The sequence below is a fragment of the Lineus longissimus genome, chromosome 9 (assembly GCF_910592395.1).
Source record: "Lineus longissimus chromosome 9, tnLinLong1.2, whole genome shotgun sequence".
Taxonomy (NCBI): Eukaryota; Metazoa; Nemertea; class Pilidiophora; order Heteronemertea; family Lineidae; genus Lineus; species Lineus longissimus.
In genome coordinates this window covers 6187176-6209447 of record NC_088316.1, presented here as the reverse complement: position 1 = coordinate 6209447, position 22272 = coordinate 6187176, and the positions used below count along the sequence as shown (strand labels likewise).

Below are 22272 nucleotides of genomic sequence, written 5' to 3'. Positions count from 1 at the left end.
GCTGTGACACGTGTTCTGCTCTTTATGTAACTGTTGGAAAGTGAAGTCACAAACAATAAAACTGATGAAGATCGATTACTCATCCATTCAAATGTTACACAGTGTGAAATTATGGTCCCTCCACATGACCCCCTCCTTATCATTCAATCATCATCTGGCCATGTCTCTTGTTGATTTGTCATAGTTTGGAATTAAACTGCTGGCAATCATTGCATTGTTACTGACTCGCCCGTGAAAATATATGCATGTTTAGGGTATCATTTAAAAGAATATATCCAGCTCTTTCTAACGACATACTACACTTAAAATATAGTAGTTTTACAATCATAACAATCAATGACAATGATTCGAGGTGGGTATACTTTTTTTGAGACACCCTGTTAAAGATATTGATACTGACTTCACTTCACAACCTCGGCTGGTTTGGCTTTTGTCCAGCTTAGAGAATGTTGGGTTGTAAGACTGACAGTACATACATTTGTATGATTGATAATGACATCTTTTTTATTCGAATGTAGGCTAGCTCAAGTATTACATGTATGTACATAAAAAGATGCCATGTTATGTATTACCATCTGCTAGCACATACACGGTGTGAACTAGAATTTGGTGACTGGCATGACTGGTAGTGGTACATATCCATGCAGTTTTGCATTGTACCATGATGTTACCATAGGTTATGGCTGTGTATTACTTATTAGAGATTTGAAAAGATGAAGTGACTTTTTCACTTTCACTTTCAGCAATTTGTCATTACAATGTGATGATAATAATATTATAATTTAGCAATACAATTGCAATAAACATGATAAAAGTGTCACTGCGAAAATTGTGGAATTTGTAATTCATGCAAGCCACCCCTGGTGAATATGTGATGTCGTATTTAAATAAAGGAAAGCTAATCACATTTCACAATACATTGTACAATTCCTTGTCACCCGGGTTTATTTGATGTACAATGTATTGTAATTTTCAGGGTCACATAGATTTACATGTCACCAAAAAAGGTGGTACACATGTATGTTTCTTTACTTTAGACGCTTCATAGATGTCATACAATGTATGGTTTATGGTATTATCACCTGCTTGAAGACTAAATTTAGGTCAGTCATTCACAAAATCCTCATCAAAATGATATTGAAGAAACCATCACTGGTGTGATCTTCAAATGTATGTTATTGATTGTTTACTTACTTACTTACTTACATAGTCCTCTTCGTCCCTGGTGCTGGGGCATAAGGCCTTATGGTTCTGGTTTCTGTAGTGATTGGTTGTTTTTTACATGTTAGGGTTACTGGCTCTGAGCATAACCCCCAACCTGGAGGACCAGGAGTCTTGCTTTAGTCTCGCCTGAGCTCTGACATGGGTGAACCTGCCAAGCCTAGGCTCTGACATGGTTGAATCTGCCAAGAGTAATACTCCAGTCAGCATAACCTCCCTGGTCGTTGAGGTACTCAAGGTGTTACACCTCGGCAAGGTAGTAGTAGACTCACAGTAACAGATGTTATTGTTATCGGTTTAAATCTGAACAAACCTACCACTGGTTCACTACAGTGTGTCACAAGCATTTTGACCTTGACCTAATTTCTAAAGTTGTGCAGGAGGGCAATTCCTTCATGTCCTTAATTTCATAGAGTTTTCATTATTTTCCTAATGTAGTCTGTAGACTCTTCAAATTTAATGTGTTGATACATTTTTTGCGTACTCTAAATGTACACGTTCATGTTGACAAATATTTAGGTCAGTGCGACCTACATAGCTTTCCATCCATGGTCTAAATAGGTGAAGGTCGTAAAATCCTGGGGGGGGGGGGCATGCATTGACATTACACTGTGTGATGTTCAAGCTACAAAATTTGGTGTTTGAAACATTTTGACCTTGACCTACTTACCATGGTCAGTGGTAAAATTCTCTGCAATCCCAAACGGTAAAGCAAGTTCCTGTCATTGACACGACAGGGCTGCTACAGTCAACAGTGCCAGCTATTTTTGCGTATTTTTTTATTTTTCATCGAAAATCCAGGTTAGGCATCACAAAATTATGTATACTGAATAATTGCAGTTCGAAATTACCATTTGTTTTTCAGTAGGCAGCCCCCTAATGCCACGTGAGTCAAGGTTCTTGATGTTTGATGTCTGCACAACTGCTGGCCCTTTCCTTTAAAAATACAGACCTCGTCGATTTCTTGTTCCATTTTTTGAAGAAATTTTATTTTTACCGAGTTCAATTGTTTTTTTCTTTCTGCAGATATTTCGCAGGCTAAGTTTTTTTAATGAATCTGACAAGACAGTAAAATGCTGCCACAAAATCATAAAAGTTGAAATTGAATGAATGAAGCATTAATTCTGATTGCAGATGACAGCGTCACTGAGGAACCTGCACTACAAAACCTGCCAATAGGGGGCCCTGCAGGCAAATGGACCATGGTTGTAATGAGAAAGCCATTTCCCCGGTCAATGATTATTGACTACTTTATCCCTTAATTACTCTATGAGGAAGTAGCCCCAAAAATGTTGTTTTATTGGTCCTTAATTCTATTTTGATGAGTTTTAGGGAGAAAATCAACAAAACTTAATTTTAATGGAAAATGCACTGAAAGTGTACCTTTTAGTACTGGTGCTGCCATCTGTAGTTTTAGTTCTGCAGGTTCCTCATTGTGCATGACACCGCCTTTTTAAGTTTCCCAAGTATCATTTACATGATATGATATAACATGGTATGATACCTCAACCAAAGTAAACTGCAACTTTGAAGCCTTCTGAGACTTCTTCCTTGAGTTATGGAGTTCTGAACATTTTTTTTTTGCAGAGAATCAAATTTTTTAGTGTTATAGATTTTTGTGAGGTGGAATATTTTTCTTCAAATTTTACTAAGAAAGAAGCGTAGCAGGAGTAGTACTGACTGTTGTCTCGGGTCATGGGTGATTTACATAAAATAGATGACAAGTGATGTACATAAAATAGATGATGTCTGTAAGTGTCAGACAAAAAGGAATAAAAAGAATAAACTCTAATCCAGACCTGGATTTCCAAGAACCATCACAGGGTTAAACAAACCCTTTATTGCTTTGTGTTGCGCGGTGCAATGGACGAATTCAAAGAAGACTCTTAACACGTCAGAAGGCCTAACCCGACTTCTGACAATGCCTAGAGACACAGCAATCCTTTGTTCAAGGTGACATGAACGACTGGTCAGTGCCAAAACAAACTTCTTCGAATTCGTCTATTTAAAATCGAACACGCTAAAACTGTGAGAACGTGACTTCATTATTCACCCAATAAGAAACACAATGAAATGTGCATTAGAAATGGCCGTCAGAAATACCTGCTATCCCTCAATCTTTGACTCAAGTACTAGAAGTGTTGCATCAATCACAAAATTCTGAATTTCAGTCCTTCCAACGCGTCGAATCATTCATCACCCCCGGCCAAAGTTAGGATCCCGTAAACCGCCTCCGGGCCCAAAAAGTAAAACCCTCACGTGTAATGGTATTTCTGTGGCAATGTGTGGCATGCTGGGCAGCTTTCGTGTCACGTTCTGTCTCATGATGGGTGGCACCTCGTTTTGATTATACTACTTCTACAAACCGCCAAATTTTTGTGGGCCTTTTATTTTTGCAAATCGAGTAACTTCGTTTGGCGAAAAACAAATTGCAAAATATCTTTTTATCACAAAAGTAGCCGCTTAAATAAAAGTTGTGAAATTTTTTTGCAAATCAAAATGACTAAATGAGTTTAAAGATTTGGTGGTTTACAGCATCCTTGCTGAAGTAAAAGCAACTGATTTAAAAGGTCAGAATTTATGATGGGAGGGGTCTTTGATGTGGTTAATAGTGCTCGTCGTAAAGAATTATTGGAAATCTGATCCCTGTCACGCCCTGTGTTGCTGAAGACGCCTCGGTTATGAGATTGTGATTGTCAGCATGTACATAATGTGCAGCAGTTTTCTGCAGGAACTGCTCACTGTTGTTATGAATTGGCGTCCATTCTCTAACACATGTAACATTTTTAAACATACCCTTTTTAAAAGTTCATTGGCTTGGGGGTTTTGACACAAAAAAAGTATTTAATTGACCATGTAAATATTGTCCTCAGATAAAGAGTGACTTCTTCACTTCAATACACCTGCTGCATGTACACTGACGGAAGTTACTCTGATGAGGCCAGCTGGCCTCTATGGAACCCACCTTATTGCAAATCATTCGGAGAAATCCCAAAAATCAGCATCTCCGAACATGCCGCATCATTTTAAATGAATGTCAAGTGGGGTTGCTTTCAAAGCTGTTGCAAATCTGTCTAATTACGAAAAATTGTACCCTTTGTTCGTGAGGGACACACAAACTCACTACATTTGTCTAAAATGGCATAGTTTGCGAGAGCTACTGACTGGTGGTGGTGGTGTGTCTCAACATGTTCTGGCAAGATAGGTGTGAAATTTGTTTACGAAGGAATGTTGTGCTGTCCTGTTTGTCAGGCCTACTTACATATTGAATCTAGTGATCTGACCCAAAATTACTGTCATATCAATCATAGCCATAAATCATTGAAATGAATATGTTTGAGTCAACATTGCAAACAAATAAATATGCGTAAACTAACTGTTTGATTTTCTCGTTTGAAGTCAACAAGGATCGACTTACGGGGGGGTGGGGGGGGGTCAAACTTTCCCAGTCCGAAATATTATCTGCACAGTTTCGTTATGTTTGTGATTTCAGTGAGGATCACTTTCTTGTCCAATATAAGAATCATGCATCGTTGGCAAAGTTTGTCAAAGGTTGACCACAGGCACCGCCATTTTGGCTAGAACTTGAAATCCTAAAGCAATTGGAACTCATTCAAATCACAGTGAATGCTCATTTCAAGGGTGGGAGTGTGTTCTTTGTTTTCCAGGGAACAGCCTCCCATGATTCATATGGGCATTCAGTTCATTTTAATAGAAGGTGTTTTAATTGCTTTAGGATTTGGAGGTCAAGCCAACGAGGCGGTACCTATGGTCAACCCTTAAGAACATTTTCCAATCTAAATCTATCACAACTTTCAGTTTCACTTTGCTGGTTCTTCATATCTTCACATGTGCACATAAAGCTGTGTATTGTCATAATACATTATTGTATTCTCTTCAGGTCACACTCATGTCCTTATCAATCTATCATACATGTACTTCATCTCACATTCACCATGTTCACTGTCTATTGTATCCTTTGTCTCTCAGACTCATTGTGTCATTTTTCCTCAAGACAGGTGCTGGGGGCTGGGCGTCATCATCGTTTTTATGTTTCTACATTTGTGCAAAAAAGTTTGTTTGTTTCAAAAGTTTCCGTTATCAAATCCCTGAAGCAACTGGCACCCAAAACCACTGGCCAAGGTCGTTTGTCCTGTCTCAATCAAAAGTCTACTGCACCAAGGGAGACTGCTAAAAAGCAACAGGTGAACAAGTGGTTCAAAAATCTCGGCAATATAAGGCAAATTAAGGCAAAGGTCCAATTTTGCACCACAATCACGATGCCTTTCTTGATGATGATATAACCATACATGTACTAGTGGTTTTGTTTGACCTCAGCGCCGGAAGTTACACAACATGGATCGTGGTCATGACCTGGGTGACTGATGCTTACATGATCCCCATGACTTGAGTTGCTCGTGTGTGGCAGGATTAACCATCCCGCTGTTTGTTCTAATGTACATGTACCTAACTTTTTATTGCCAGGCCCTGTAGATTGAATCAGGATTTGCTTGCAAGAGAGCTTTAAAATGAGACCATCAGTATTGCCTAACTATTGATCATGGTGATTTACACTGCAATTTACAGTGTATGTAAATGCACTATGCGCCTACAGTGCATTGTTATGAATTCAGCGGTTGTGGTTTTTATCAAACTGGAGGTATTGGTTGTCTCACTGAAACCGCCGGGGTGGAGCTAAAATGTACGCCGAGGTTTTGGCCAATATTTAAGCTCCACATGAGCGGTTTGGGTGAGACAATCAACACCGTCAGTGAGGTATCAATTTCTATTCTAAAACATGTCAAATTGAATTTCGAATAATGTGGTTTGAAATGCTTTTGAAATGCTTCAACATTTTGCACCAACCCAAGCGGTTTGGGTTGTCTCACCCGAACCTCTGTTGTGAAAACGAGGCTATTGTCCATTATGAAAATGAAATATTCTCACTCGGGTGTTTTAGAATTACAGGCAACGATAACCGCTTGGGTTGGTGCAAAAATATGGAAGCAGTCAAAACACATTATTCGTTATCTAATTTGAGATGCTTTACTAGAATAGAAATTAATACCTCACTGTGGGTATTGTCTCAGGCTGTCGGAGTGGCACAGTGGTAACATCACACCTCTGAGGTCCCAGGTTTGATTCCCGGTCGGTACTCATGTGATAGAGAGGGCGACTCTCTTAGACAGCATACATGTTTCCTCCGGGTCTCCGGTTTCCTTCTACTACATTACAATCACCCGATATTGTTTATAGAGCTAATAATGTCCTTGTTGACGCTCAGCTCTCAACTCAAGATTTTTAAAAAACGAAGGATTGTTTCACCAAAACTGGTTTAGGTGGAGCTAAATGTTGGCCAAAACCTCGCTGACGGCGTATCTCCTCCCTCACGGTTTTGGTGAGACAGCCAACACATCCAGTTTGGTATCAATTCCTTTAAGCAGAAGAACGGTACATGACCAATATTCTTTGCTATTTCACTTTAATCTTTAGGCAGGACAAGTGAACATTTTAGATACCGCTGGTTTATTACTGATACAAAGCCTTGGTATTGACCTACCGTACACGTATAGCACTGTACACTTGTCCATAGTGATGATGTCTTCTTGGTGATTGGTCATGTTGGTTGAATTCGAATTTAAGTATACATGTATGTAGTCGCTGACAGATGCTCAGCTTACAGACAGACGCTCAGCTCGAGAATGTCTGACGCTCAGCTCGATTCTCGAGCTGAGCGTCTGTCTGTAACCTGGTACATACACACCCAATCTGCTTCTCTGAGCCGGTGTTTTAAATGCCTTATTGAGCCGTGGTAATGATTAGCGCACTTAGTGCAGTGGTCTGGCCAAACTCCACAGAGCTTTTATGGTCCACTTTTGTTGAAACCAATGTCACATGACCACTCTTTTCAGGAAATGGCATGGTTTTTCAACAGAGCCTAATACGAAAATTGGATAAAGTTCAGCCACTCTACCGCTACATCTAGGAATCCTGAGGAAATCAGGGTTAATGTTCATTTCTCCAGCCCTGGACACAAACCCCTGAGATATTTACCCTCATTTGGTGAAGTAGCCAGCGCAGAAGTAAATGCGCCCAATCAGAGCGTCGCTTACAATTGTGTCTAGGAATTTCAAAAACTATATCCAAACTTGCATTCATTCTCCAGCGCAGTGGATGGTAGTGATAGTAGTCCTACAGTATGCTTGAATGTTATCGCTGCTTTGGAGAATGACTTGCATTTGATCATGCTGACAGCGAGCGAGCAGCGTCTCCTTCGAGGTGCGCACTGCATCCTCGATTCTTTGAGATCTGAGTGCGTTTTTCATTCATACAAATCATAGAAGTACGGTACTAGAACCGAGGTTGGTAGTTTAATCTCAGTGCTGACTTAAAGGTGATGTACGCCTGTACTTCACCAAATGAGGGCGAATGTCTCGGGGTTTTGTGTAGGGCCCGAGAAGCGAACATTAACCCCTGATTTCCTCAGGATGACATCTAGGTGACTTACCAGGAAAGGGGGCTTTAGGCAGTGTCTCATTTTAGCCCTCTTGCGAGTTGATGGGAACCAGTCTGCATGGTCTGGTACCAACCTTCCATTGAGACAACGAAATCTTTTAAATAAACCTCCAAAAATTAATCACGTATTGTGCATACCATTCTAATCTGCACCTCATCATTTCTCACTAATTCTCTGCTCACCAGGCCTGCCCGTGGATTACAGAGGTGGTAAGGGTGCATCCAGTCTTTTTTGCTTGATAAAAACCCCTTCTGCTCCTCCCCCGGCAACTGTGTTGTTTAGTGAACTTACAATGTATTCATTGTCTCAATATTCTGTTGTCGTCTTGGAGAGAAAAAAAACGTTGCCACTTGGTCAATATTCTACTGGGTTCTTTCTTGTATGCAAAGACATTTGTTGTATACTTTACTGTCTGTTGGGTTGGCAGGAGAGGATCTTTATAGATGACACTGCTCACTGTTCTTACATGTGTGCTTTTATTAGAGTGAAAAAGTAAAAAGTAAGGTTTGTTTATTGTAGTTTCATGGAAAATTAAAAAGCCTGCCAAATTTGGCTTATGAAATGCCCTTCACCTCCAAGGTAGTATTCTAATGCCAGGCACCTGACACAAAGGCACCCACCACCCTATATTTACAGTGGAACCTCCCTTAGCAGACACCTCTCTGTTAAGGACAAACTCTCAATTAAAGGAAACTAGGTTTGGTCCCAAATTGGTTGTTTCCATTCAATTTCAATTTGACCTCTCTATTAAGGACAGCACTTGTCAGTGCCAAGAGCGTCCTTAATAGAGAGGTTCTACTGTACTTGTATAGCTGGCGGCTAACCAACCAGTTGCATTGAAAAAAACTACCCAAGGGACTCAAACTTTTGACCCTCCGTTCACCAGGCACCTTCCTGCTTATGATTGCCTGACATGTACAAAACCTCAGGGACTGGATTTAAAGCTCGGCATCAAATCACGTTTGATCGAAATTGAAGCACTCAGCCCAGAGATGTATATACAGCAAATTAACTGTTTTCTTTCTACCTTACCTTATTATACATGTACATGTATGGTATGTCGTAGCTTTGAATTAGAAATACATACATGTAATGATAGTAAACTTCTTGATTAGTACATGTACAGTAGTATCATAAATTGATGCAATTTTCTGTAAAAATAACCGAATTTGAAAAAAAATAATTAAGTTTTATTAACTTGCCTAAATTGTCTATAAAACCTTAATTGGACCATTTGTGGGGGTCTTTGTTGTTTTTGGGATTGATTTTGTTTTCTCGCTTCATGCATTAGCTCAAATAACATTTTTTAATGTGAGATTGGTCCATCAGGATTTGGTTGGTAAAGAGCAGTGCTCTCGTGCAACTAGGCGAATCCAGCGGCCACCCGATGGATGCAGTAGTAATTTGATTAACTCATTCAGTTTAGTAACTGTTTCAGGTTTTCTCAAAGAAAATATGTTGTTGCATGTTGGGGGTTATTTGGCCGTTTTGTAATAGCTTGCGACTCAGTCAGTGCATGTTTACAATAATCTAGTGGCACGTATGTTTTTAAAATCCCACCGAAGAGAGTTTGGTAGGGACGTAGGTTTACCTTTGTCTGTGCGTGCGTACTTGCATGGGTCTGTCAGGGTGTGGCGGCGTCTGACTGAGGCGATTATTCGCCGATGATCGCCGGTGGGTAGTTAGATTGGTTATATTGGTGTAGGATGGGGATTTAGGGCTGGGTGGCTGATGCAAAACAATTTTTAGGCCGGTCCAATATCCATTATGACCACAAGGCGGCCATTTCACATTCTGAACTACATGTAACTGCTGAAGCCAGTGAAGGAGTCGGCCAATGATGGGCTTGAATTTTCTGATAGGATAGGATATGTAGGATGGGAGAGATGCCCTGTCATTCTGGGCTGATCTGGTGTACAAAATGGCTTGCACTTGCAGGCATTTGATCTGCACATCTTGAAATTATCATTCCTTACTGTAAATGTAAACTGCAGTGAGAGAGAGTCACCCGATGAGCTTGGATTTTCTGTTGCATGATGGCGTGGGATGGGTGAAATTCCCAATAATGGGCTTGAATTTTCTGATGGGATAGGACATGTAGGATGGGAGAGATGCCCTGTCATTCTGGGCTGATCTGGTGTACACACAAAATGGCTTGCACTTGCAGGAATTTGATGTGCACATCTTGAAATTATCATTCCGGACTGTAAATGTACACTGCAGAGAGAGAGAGAGTCACCCGATGAGCTTGGATTTTCCGTTGCATGATGGCGTGGGATTGGAGAATTGCCCAATGGACTTGGCGCCCAATATGCTTGACATTAGATTTGGCATTCCAGACTATAACTGCAGAACAAATCGCCAGATGGGGTTGGCTGGGCCATCATATCATTGAGTGAAGTGGGAGAGGTGCCCGATCCAAAATCCAGGTGGTAATCTTGGATCATACCAAATATTTGGTATGGCGGACTGTAGTGGAGAATGAATCACCCGATGGACTTGAATTGTTCTTGTTGCATGATGGGTAGCTCAAGGGTGCCCCATCGATGTTGAACCTTATCTGATATCCAATATGGCTGCCAGGGGGCCATTTGGGATTTCATATTCCAGACTGCAATTGCTGAAAAAGTCGCCTGATTGACTTCAAGAATCTATGTCATGGGGTAGGATGGGAGGGCTGCCCTTGAAATCACACGACCTTGAATTCTGCGCATATTCCCCGTGTCTCATCCGATGTCTGGCACATACCCTTTGTTGTTATTGAAAATTATTGCGACTTCTTGCTCAAAACTACATTCTAGTCTAGACAGTTTTTTGTGTGTGGATATGATGATGAAGTATTTGTAATGCAATTGGATATGTAGGACAGGAATTAATTTGTACAATTTCATCCTGTATTTTGCAAGTATCTTTTTACCCCACGGCCTACTTGCAAGCAAGTATCCTCATTGCTTCACGACCAATTGCATTGCTGAATGTGAATGGGGATTAGTCATTTAAATCATTTGAATTACCGATAATCAACTTCATCAACTTTATTTTGAGAAAGAAATTAATGTAAATCTAAATTCTCATCATGAATCATTCCTAGTTCAGTTACTTTAGACTATTACATGGACATGATAGATCTCTTTTGCAGGTAGAATGTGGGTAGCAGATCAATTGTTTTCTAAAAGTCGATGAAAAATCAGTCACATGCTTTGGTGTTTGATATGAACAGAGGTAAACTAAAGTTATGATTCGTATTTCACCGATCTATACAACATGAATATAGATATGATATAAACAGCGCAGCAACTACATTGTATATCCATTACCAATGAATAAATAGAGCATGATGTCTGAATTTGGTATAATGTATGATTTTTGTGCTCCCTGCTCTATTTTGCAACCCAGTACATGCGGTAGAAAGATCATCCCAACCAGGTGCACCTCCCACTGTGGTTTGTGTGTCAATCCAGTAGGCAACTCACAAAAACAATTCTCATCATTCCGACATTCTACTTTTCCATAGATTTCAAAATTGTAGTGTTGGGTATAAAATGCCGCCAATGTGGTATAGTAATAGTATTCTTAGAAGTTCATCACATGACTGCATTTGCTGAAAGCCCAAGAATAAGGCTTACGTGTTGCTGAAAAATTGCGTTTTCTCATTTGCTAAACTTCCAATTATGTGAAAAATCGAATGTTGGGTGATGTCACAAATGGCGTCTGACACTTTGTACCTTTATGATATCATGTCAGATGAACTTACCCATGACATCAAACAACACTCGATTTTTCACGTGATGGATGTTTATATTCAAAATTGGACTTAAAAACACGATTTTTTGCACTGCAAAACAGTGCATGCGCTGTCGTTTGGCATTGGAACACACGCAGCATGTCTAGTATTCTTTTCGTGCTTGAATGAAAAAAACCCTCGCAATCTGATTTGACCTTAGTCAATGTCAGAATTTCCACTTAAAGAATTGCATTTTTTCCATGTTGATCTTTAATGGCTTTAATCAGTAGTTGCATTAGCAGCATCCCCAATCGTGAACATTACATTGGCTATCGATCTGTATTCCAGCGACCAACATAGAAGTCGCCATCCATCATACTCAACCAATAAAAACGTATTGATTTCCGATCTAGCGCCAATATGGATCGGTTTGCCCATCATTGATGGCGCTGATTGTAGTGATGTGCGTGTTATGTGTGGGTAGGCGATAAGTAAACAGCGTGCCCCGCCTAGATGCGCTGACGATTGACCTTTAGGAATAACAAGGTCAATGGTCGTTGTTGGCCGTTGGAGGTATTACTAATCGGTTAGAAATAATGATTAGAGATGTGATTCAAATCTAATTATAAATGTGACTTATGTGCGTGTAGCTCATTGCTGCATGTCATCATCAGAAAAGAATCAGATCAGTGAAAGCAACTTGATTTGGCTTTTAAGGCCTTGTATGTTTGTTCGAAAAATGAAAAAACCGAACTTGAATTAGAAAATTTGCAATTGTTTTAGTAAAAGATACCAGCATCTTATATCAGATGGAATGATAGAGTTCAGCTGAAAACTTACTAACTTCAAATCACAGTTCTCGCAAGAGCAAAGCACCATCTCCCTTGGGGAAATAGTTCTAATGTTTTAAAGAAAGTAGACTTAGAGTCTCTATTCATTATCATCATGTTACATTTCTTAAAGGGGGACTGTAGGCAGGAGGAGAGGGGCCAATTTGGCCATAGTGACTAGTATACACAGTAAGGGCCCTTGGTCATGTCAGACTGGGTCATGTCATTGCCTGCCTAGCTGCCGCCTATATTGTCCCTTTACAAATCAGCTTCTAAAAGCTTGGTGTACCGGTTTTGAAAATAACGCCCAGTATAGGCTACCACCCTATTGATCTCTTTGTATGACAAATCCTCAGAAGCCGAGCCCAAGGGCCTGATGCTGGTAACACGGGGCTGGGAATGTAGCCTGATGACTCCAATCATGATCTGTCCATTGCGAGTATGCAATGTCTAATTGGGAAAATGATGTAAAGTAACACTCCTACTCAAATATGACTTCCCTCCCTACAGGATGCAATGATTCAAATTCCTGTTATATTTCAAGTGTTTTTATGTTGTCTGATTTTCTTCTTGGTCAATGAAGGTTGGGTGTCTGACATTTTTTACGTTTAGTCCAGATTAGACATACATACATTGTACATACATACATACCAAATTTCTATAGCGCCTGATGCGAAGTTCTACATGCGTATGTACTAACCATATGATTGCAATGATAGACAGGATTGGCAGCTATCCAACTCTGACTCCTAGTACGAGTCTGAGTCCTATTGGGAACCGCGCTGGAATGTTCAGTTTGACCGGTTAGCAGCATTACCACTCTCAGTTCGAGTTGATGTACATTGTACATGAAGGTAGTGCACCAGCATGCGAAAATTACACCAGACAAAAACGTCCATTTTACAGAATTTTTTTGCCACCAAAAGTATTAGTGGACAAAAGAGTTTTGCAGAGACCCTATCGGTAAAAGAAACAACAAGGCAATGCCCTGAATCTAGGATGAGAAATGCTAAATTGGTTGTGGGAGAGCACCTCTTGAGTAGGCCTTCTGTTTTACGAGCGAGTATGACTGAACTTCCGGAAAAACCCCGCCCAGTTGAATTTGATGACGTAGAACAAAGAGAGGGAATCACATCGTACTCAGAATTCGAGTCGGGCTGCTGCTAATCCTGTCTGCAGAGTTGACTCTTGAGTAGATCTGTAAGAGGTTACGTCATTGAGCGCATTGGGAAAAAAAGTATTTGGACAATTTATTATGAATGTTTTTGTCCGACGCCAGACAAATCGGCACATTGCAAGGAGTCTTCTGACTTCATATTTTCGTGATTGAACATAAACATGTCTAAAGTTCACGACTACAAAAATATTCACATGATGGACGGCAATCTATAGTACATGTACCACCTTTAGTGAGGATGCTGTGACATTCGGATAATCGTGTTCTGCTAATTAGCAGGTGGTAACGTGGGTGGCGATTTCATTAGTGCAGAGGCTACAAAATGTCGTAAAGGAAGGTTAGAAGTGAAAGAAATTACTGTCGTGGTACGGTTATAGTTTGAACTTTTGTCCGTACGCTTTACTTTTCATTCCCGGATATCTGTTTGTGATGCCATGCATGAACAACAATGTTTTAGCTAGAAATCGGAAAAAAAGCATGGTGTAGGCAGTAGCGCCCTGCTTTAAAACGTATGTTTTGTTAATCTTTGGCCACTAATGAAGAAAAAAGACTTGGCAACATTTTGAAATTTCAGAAAAGTCAGGGGGCTGTGCCCTAGCCTGCTACATGTAAAACTCTGACTTGCTGAAACACTGAATGAAGGCTTTAGTCCATCAACCCGTTCGCTGTCGCAGTCATTTTTCTGCCAGCGCTGCCATGTGCTGACAGTCGATCCCAATACTAACATTGAAGCTGACTTTGAACTGAACGGTCGAAATTATTCGAAAGTGTCGCCATCTATGCTATTAGGATGAAACTATTATGAGGAACCTGGCAGACCTAAAAAAAATCCAGGTACACTTCCAGTGCATTTTCCATTAAAGTTAAGTTTTGTCGATTTTCTCCCCAAAACTCATCAAAATAGAATTAAGGACCGATAAAACAAAAAAATTTTGTGCTATTTCCCCATGTAGAGTAATTAAGGGAAATGGCTTTCTCATCACAACCTGCATCCACTTGCCTGCAGGGCCCCCTATTGGCAGGATTTGTTTTGCAGGTTCCTCATTATTCCCTAGTGCTATTGGCGTATTTAGAGAGGTTGCGACCAGGTGCTGGTGAATAAATATTTTAGAAGGGCATGACGTGCTTTGCACGTCACCCACACGACATGCGACCATGTCCATGATGTGCTATGCACGTCACCCACAGCGAAAGGGTTAATGAGTGGTTGGCATTGGACGCAAACAAATTTTTCAGTGTTCCGTTTCAAATCACCAACTCTAGAACATGAAGGCATTGTTCCATTTCGGCGAGGTGACTGTTTTTGTAGACTTTAGTTTCACAGGAAAGATAAAGATGACGAGAACACGTTTTTAATCTTCCACAAAGTTTGTGATCAATTTTGCTTGGAATGCAATCTTGTCTGCTGTGATAGTGCTGTAATGGGAGAGTGGAATCGTGCTCTTGAATTTGTCTTGTTATGACCAGCCGTCGTCAGCATTGCAACAATTATACACATGTACATGCTTTGACACTGTTTCAAAGTAAATCTTCTAGTTTTAAAGGGACAGGTTGGTGTTTCATACCAAAACTTCTTCCAGCTGGACCATGATTCTCCCCTCCAAAAAAAAACATTGAAAAAACTAAATTGCAATTAATGGTGCACTAGACAAGGCTTACCTGAAGCTCGCAATATCTAAAACTGCAAGCAAATCTAGCGATCGACACCTAATAATGTGAAGCTGGATTGTACATCGGGCCTCGAATTAAGAAAATATTAGGGCACCCATTTTAGATCCTACCTCAAGTTGTCCCTTTAACTCTTTCGTTACCACACCCGGCATATACCGGGCAGGTGAACTGCGTACAACTGGCCCACAGAAATCCATCCTGCCAAATTTTCGCCAAGTTCTATCGTCACCACAGTCCCTATAAAAAATTTTGGTTGGTTTACACACGGAAAAACAAGATGGCGGCACTGCACTCAATCCAATACAGACCTCGTCCCTAAGATTGCTTAATGCTAGCTATTTTACAATGAAACTTTCCTAAGCAAAGTTGCGATCCAGGTCGCCCGGTCTATACCGGGCGTGGGCCAGTGGTATGGGACACTGCCTTTAAAAGCCTGCGGGTAGCCAAAGAGTTAACAAAATATATTTTTGAATTTAATATCATAAACTGATTTGCTTCTGTTTCAGATTGTGAGACGTTCCATAACAAGAAAATGTTCATGACTTTTGTTCATGTATCACTTCCATCATAAATTTTGCCTGTTCTTTAGTGTATTAATCATAATTAGAAACAAAGAAATGAATCTAAAACGATGATATATCCTCTTGATAAATTTCATCATTTATAATCATGATATAAACGGTATGAATTATTCATTTCCTTCAACTTTGTTTTAAATTTCTCACTTGTATCTTTTCAGTCGACGACGTCGTTTCAATATTCATCAGTAAAAAGTACGGCGAACGAATCGCACAGCTTGTCGAAAACAAGACAAAAGTCATGGTGTATATCACGGTCGGGACGCACACCACTCACCATTTTACAAGCATAAACAAGACTTCTGTTTTGTTTGTTTCGATATCGTTTATCGTGCTGATGATCATATCATTAGCGTGGCTCGTCTTTTACTACATACAGCGGTTTCGATACGCTCACGCTAAAGAGAGACTTTCACGACGGTTAGCCAACGCAGCAAAGAAAGCTATCACGAAAATTCCACTGCGGACAATTAAATGTGGCGATAAGGTGAGTTTGTTTTTTACCTCTGATCTGATACACTCCTAAGAGGTCCTACCGTGATGCAAAAAGAACATAACCAGTGCTATGAATGAAATGTTTTGGTATAAATACTATCAAATTTTTGACCCAGCTTGGATCTTGGACGGTGTGATTTAAATTGTACTGTACCTGTACAATACATTGAACAGGCCAAGGCCCCTTCATACCGAATTGGCTCAGGGTCTATGTGCCTGTCATTCTGAAATAGACACAAAAAATGCCAAGGACAGGACATGATGTCATGACCATCAGAAATGTTAGTTGCCTCATAGCCTAGTGGTTAACACTGTTGGCTACCACGCAATAGGGCCCGGGTTCGATCATGCGGAGAAGCCAGGATTTGTATTCTGGATGAACCGGCGTGGATTGAAGGAACTAAAATTCCTGGCTCTTCTCAGTCCTTCAAATGAGACTTAAAAACGAGTTTCCTTGTATCTGGTGTCTATGCTAGGGCAGGTTTTAAAGACCCCACCAATTGAAAAATGTGAGTAGCTTGGAAGACTCCCCTCCTTTGTCGAAGGCCCTTGGCATAATAGTCAATGATGACTGCGTCCCAGTAAATGAAAAAAAGAAGACAATTTATTGTCACCCTTCCTATTGGCTATATTGAACAATGATGAATGCCTTCGAACGACAAAAGGCATTATATCTTTCCGGGCTAATACATGCAGCTTACATATTCCGAAACGTTGTTAGAGCAGTGAGTCTAGAGTATATGTTCTGTATATAATGACATATGAATGACACACGAGACATTTTGTTGCGTAACATTAACAAGTGTTGATTTCTTTCCATGACGTACATACAATTGTCCAGTGTACTGTAAGTAACTGTTGAAAAAGAATGTTGAATTTTTGTCCACAGCCAACTCGTCAACCATAAAGGGACAATTCTAATGGTCACAATGAATTCCTGATTATACCTGCAAACTACGGAGCATTTCTGAGAGTTGCCATGGCAACAAGAGCGATCATCTCGACAAAATGCGTGCAAAAGCCGTATTTTTTTCTGCAGACGTGTGGGAAATGCTCAAAAGCCAGGAAAGTGGTCTTATGAGCCTGTGATCTTTAGAAAGATCGTGTCAGCGTAATTGTAGCGATTGTGTTCATGCGTCAGGTTGCTCTTTGAAAAATGAAAAACCGGAAAACAGGTGTGTCCCTGTGATGCTATGTTTTTAATTTGATAGTGGCGTTCCGTGATTGTTGATGTACCTTATTCATGACATAGTTGAATATGTGGTAAAAAGTAACCGTTCATATCATATCATTACCAGCTTCATAGACCTATTTGAATTTTTGCCGGAGGTATGGAATCCACTATTAGTACAGGCTACTGTCCACCTGTGTAGGATCTTTTGCCCTGGCATAGACACTCAGGTACAGGAGACCATGGCTTTTAGTCTCATCCGACAGACCCGACAGACCCATGAACGTGTTGTGAAGAGCCAGGAGTTTTAGTTCCTTGAAAGCCACGCCGGTACATCCAGAAATACAATCCTGGATTCTCCCCGGGATCGAACCCGGGCCCTATTGCGTGGTAGCCAGCAGTGTTAACCACTTGGTGTTGGCTGTGTATGCGTTACTCTTTACTGTTATAGAATGGCTCTGTGGTGTAGGAAATAGCCCGAACTAGAGATATGACAGCAAGCAAAAACGAAAGTACTGGTACTGTGAACCTCCATTTTCATGGGTATTAGTTGTATCCTTTGCAGATTTTGCCAAAATTTTCTAAAATAAAAATGGCGAATAGCATTTTTTCTTTCCGTTAAATTTTGCATTCCACCATAATAAAAGTTATGAATTTTTTTATTTCTGTCAAAAATTGCAATACAAAATTTAGGAGTGTCAAAAGTTTGATGGTTTTACTGTATATTTTGAAGTACCTTTTCATGTTGTGATTTGTTCGTGAGTATAGGTCAGCTGCGATTTATATCAAAATAGCCGGCAATACCAGTACCAGATTCAGAACAGACCACCAATTTGCATAAGCCAATGAAACACTGGCTCAGTCTTCGCTGGCTTAACACTTCTATTTCAATATCTAGCAAATTCCGAAACATACCAATAAATGAATACTTGACCGAACCAAACTGACTCCTTCTGCATCACTGTACTCTTTGATAGTCAAAATTTGCATTTAGATGATAGTAGAGAGGCGAAACTCAAAAAGAGGCCTGGATAAGGTTTTCTAAATCATTACGTGTACGGAAAGAGACACATTTGTACAGAAAAAAATCGGTCCTTGACACTTAACTGAATTGGTTCAATACACATGATACATGAACTTGCTTTTTACCCAAACTTCCAGAATATCAAGAACTTTCTTGACAGATCTGTCAAACCCTGCTTTGATCTTGACTCCAGAAGACTATACAGAGTTGATCTTTGTGAAGATGGGAGATAGATGTATGGCATGTAGGATTCTTTCAGCTCACGTTATTAAGATGAGTTTTTTCCCTGCCCATATCCTTTATTGACGTCCTTTCATGCTCTTTTGATACTTGACCTTTCAGGAGACGCAGTCGGACTTTGATCAGTGTGCGGTTTGTATTGAAGGTTACAAACAAGCTGAGGTGGTGAGAATATTGCCCTGCAAGTAAGTATCAACATCAGGAAAACATTCTGTCTTTGAAAGTAATCTGGCTTGCTCCCGTTCAGCATTGCCTTATACACATGTATCTTGTTAAAATATAGATAATTTATTACTTGATAACTCTCGATATCTGTCAAAAGTTTATCTCATTGTCCTTCATGTGATCTCGACCCAACTCTCATTGGGACAGTTGATGATATAACCTCCCATTGTTTGGAACTGCCTTCTCAAGGCAGGAATGAGGGGGTTCTGCATAACAGCATAACAGTTAAAGAATTCTGAAGATTCACCTATTCTGGTGAACAAAAATTTGGAATCATTTAAAATCTGCTGCTAATGAGCCATCAAGAGATGTCACAAACAACCACTGAAAGGGTCTTGTGCCCAAGGGCTCAGCAGAATCCAAAAGTTGTAAATATAAGCTTTACAATATCCAGAATTACCAAGATGAATTGTTCCAAATTTTCGTTCACTTGAATAGGTGAATCTTCGGAATTCTATATCTGTTATGATAATCTCGATCTAAAAACGCAACGAGATGTTTTTACATAAATGCCTTTTAGACCCTAGGATATGTAGGGTATTAAAGGTCTCCTGGGCCTCTTAACTCTTTGAGTGCCCTTGACGAAAAAATCTGATTTTTCGTCTTATCCTCCAAGTGCCTACGACAGAACTTTCCGATTTGATATCGTAAGCTCATCACCAGGACGGTAGATGTCCTCGTAATCGCCGGGAAACAGTTGCTAACGATCGTCAATGAAGTGGGATTTCCCCAGACGTGCTTCCTGAGTGTATTCCCGCTCATGGACACTTAAGGGGCAATTGCAAAAATCGATGGGCACTCAAAGAGCTTATGACCTCAAGAGAGGTTTCCAGTAAAACTCGGCAGTGATATCTCAAAGATCTGGTCACCTTCTGTTACACTTTTGGGATATGAATTGATAAGGCAGTGAAGGTACCATAGGAATAGGAATAGGAAGCGAACTTTTGATAAAACCCTGTAGATGGCGCCGCAGTTCGTGTACCTTTCAAGACCGCAGCAATCATCCTAACGGCAATGCTTACAGCTGATCAACAGACGTCATGTCATCCATTGTTGTGTAAAATTTCAAATGACGTCATTATCTGGCATGTTTCATCGCTATCGGTTAATGCTAACATGACTAGTAATTGACGTCACAACAGTGGTGATGATCTCAGGAAACGTGTTTTTTGGGTTTTTTTGTCGTTTTAACGCGTTTGTGGCTTTCTGGTAAAAGACGAAACTACAAATGTGCGCTGAAAATGTACACAAGTGCCTGCACCCCCTGGCGGATATGTTGGGCCGCTACAATATGTGACCCGTCACGGCTTAAAGAGGTGGATGTTGGACAGAAGATGAGCATGAATGATACCAGGAGATAATGGAAGAAATTGACTTTCTCCGATTTCACAAAAGGCGGACAACATGGAAATGCACAACCAGTCCGTCTCAACCTGTCAGGCTTTGAGCGACATGCACTTGGTTTTGCTGTGACGGGTCACATATGTAAGGTTGGTCTGGTTTATAAGAAATGGCCTTCATTCACCACACTTTCTGTTTCAGGCATGTTTTCCACAAATCATGTGTGGATCCATGGCTGCTTGAACAACGAAGTTGTCCAATGTGTAAAATGGACATTTTAAAAGCATATGGTTTCCATGTAAGTATATGTAGTTTGGTAGTCTCCCCCTCCTTTTTAGCTCACCTCTTAGCAGAGGTGAGCTTATCCCATACCGTGGCGTCCGTCGTCCGTCGTCCGTCGTCGTCGTCGTCGTCGTCGTCCGTCGTCCGTTAGCAGGGCACGTTTCGTAACTGTTAGAGCTATTGAGTTGAAACTTGGTACACATGTACCCTTATGTAATGACACCTTGGAGACTAAGTTTCAATCTGATTCGTTTCATGGTTTGGCCACCAGGGGGCCAAACGTTAAAAGTGAAAATATGCAATATCTCCCTTAATAGTAGTCGGGAAATTTTGAAAAAAATATGGTAGGTACTTCTAGCAAAGGTGCATCATATATCCTCCGGGTTTTCGATTTGACCTCCTTTTCAAGGTCACAGAGGTCAAATGGTGTAAATTGGCCGTTAGGATGTAACGATGGCACGTTTCTAAACTGCAATGACTATTGATACCAAATTTGGTACACATTTACCCCTTAGTCAGGTGATCTCAGGGACCAAAGTTTGGTCCAATATGATTCACCACTTGACCACCAGGGGGCAAAATCCAAAAACCTTAAAAATGTGATTATTCCTTAACTTCTTGCCCGATTGCCACCAATTTGATATCATGGGTACATCTAACCACCATACAGTATATGTCACACAGGTTTTTAATTTGACCTTCTTGTCAAGGTCACAGAGGTCAAATGGCATAAATTCGCCGTCAGGCCGTAACTATGGCACGTTTCTTAACTGCAATGACTATTGATCACAAATTAAGTACACATGTACCCCTTGGTCAGGTGATCTCAGGTACTGAAGTTTGGTGCGATCTGATTTGCCGTTTGGCCTCCAGGGAGGGGGCCAAATCCTAAATTCTTCAAAATGCCATTATACCTAGTAATGACTTGCCCGATTGGCACCAATTTTATATCATAGGTACATCTAATTCTAACAACCATTCAATGTGTCACCCGGGTCTTCTTTGATTTGACCTACTTTTCAAGGTCACAGAGGTCGAATGTACTGTAAATTGGCCATTTTGGGGAAATTGTAATTGCTTGGACCTACATCAAACCTAACACTACATGACACAATACCATGCTCTTTATCCATCTTTCCTCCACATGAGGTGAGCACAATGGCCCTGGCCATTTCATTAATACCTTTTTTACATAGGGTAGCCAAAAAAACTCAATCAACCATAGATTCACCGCCCTGAGGAAGAATGAGGTCAAACTATTGTTACGTAGTGATATCCTCTTTCGGATATCATGTTAATAAAATGTTATGGACGGGTGAAATCCTACACCCACACAGCCTTGCAACTTCCGAGTGTCCATCTCTTAGAGTTTATAGTTAGATGCTGGACCTCATGGAGGCCAGAGCTCCTGTAACAACAAGCTACTATATATCCGAATATAATCGCTGATAAAACCTGAAGAAGGACTCGTTATTGGTTGGTCCCCACCGCTACATAACACTATTTGTCAGTTCTGTCCATTGGTTTTAGTTCGAGACCCAAAGTCATAAAGTGCAGTTTGCATTTTAGTGGTTTTCCAATTCAGTCCTTCGAAATAGACATAAAACAGAGGTTCCTTGAATCTGGTGTCTATGCCACGGCAAGCAAGACTCCACCAAGTGAGAAACGTGTGTAGCTTGCCATGGACTCTCCCCCTGTACTGGCCAAAGACAGAGTCACTGGGCTAATAAACCGAATTGTCACTTAACCATAGTGACACGTAAAAAACACGCTCAT

General features: G+C 40.5%; 1 protein-coding gene across 2 annotated transcripts in view; it reads left to right on the top strand.

The window, feature by feature from the left end:
• Nucleotides 1-22272, top strand: part of LOC135493965 (RING finger protein 150-like) — a 36112-nt gene that overhangs the window by 1640 nt on the left and 12200 nt on the right. The window contains exons 2-5 of one of the 2 annotated variants that reach the window (XM_064781663.1): nt 7924-7947; nt 15880-16205; nt 18751-18833; nt 20416-20512. In XM_064781663.1, coding sequence (XP_064637733.1) covers nt 7924-7947; nt 15880-16205; nt 18751-18833; nt 20416-20512 — 530 coding nt within the window. The remainder of the gene's footprint in view (nt 1-7923; nt 7948-15879; nt 16206-18750; nt 18834-20415; nt 20513-22272) is intronic. The other variant, XM_064781664.1, reaches the window with a different exon arrangement.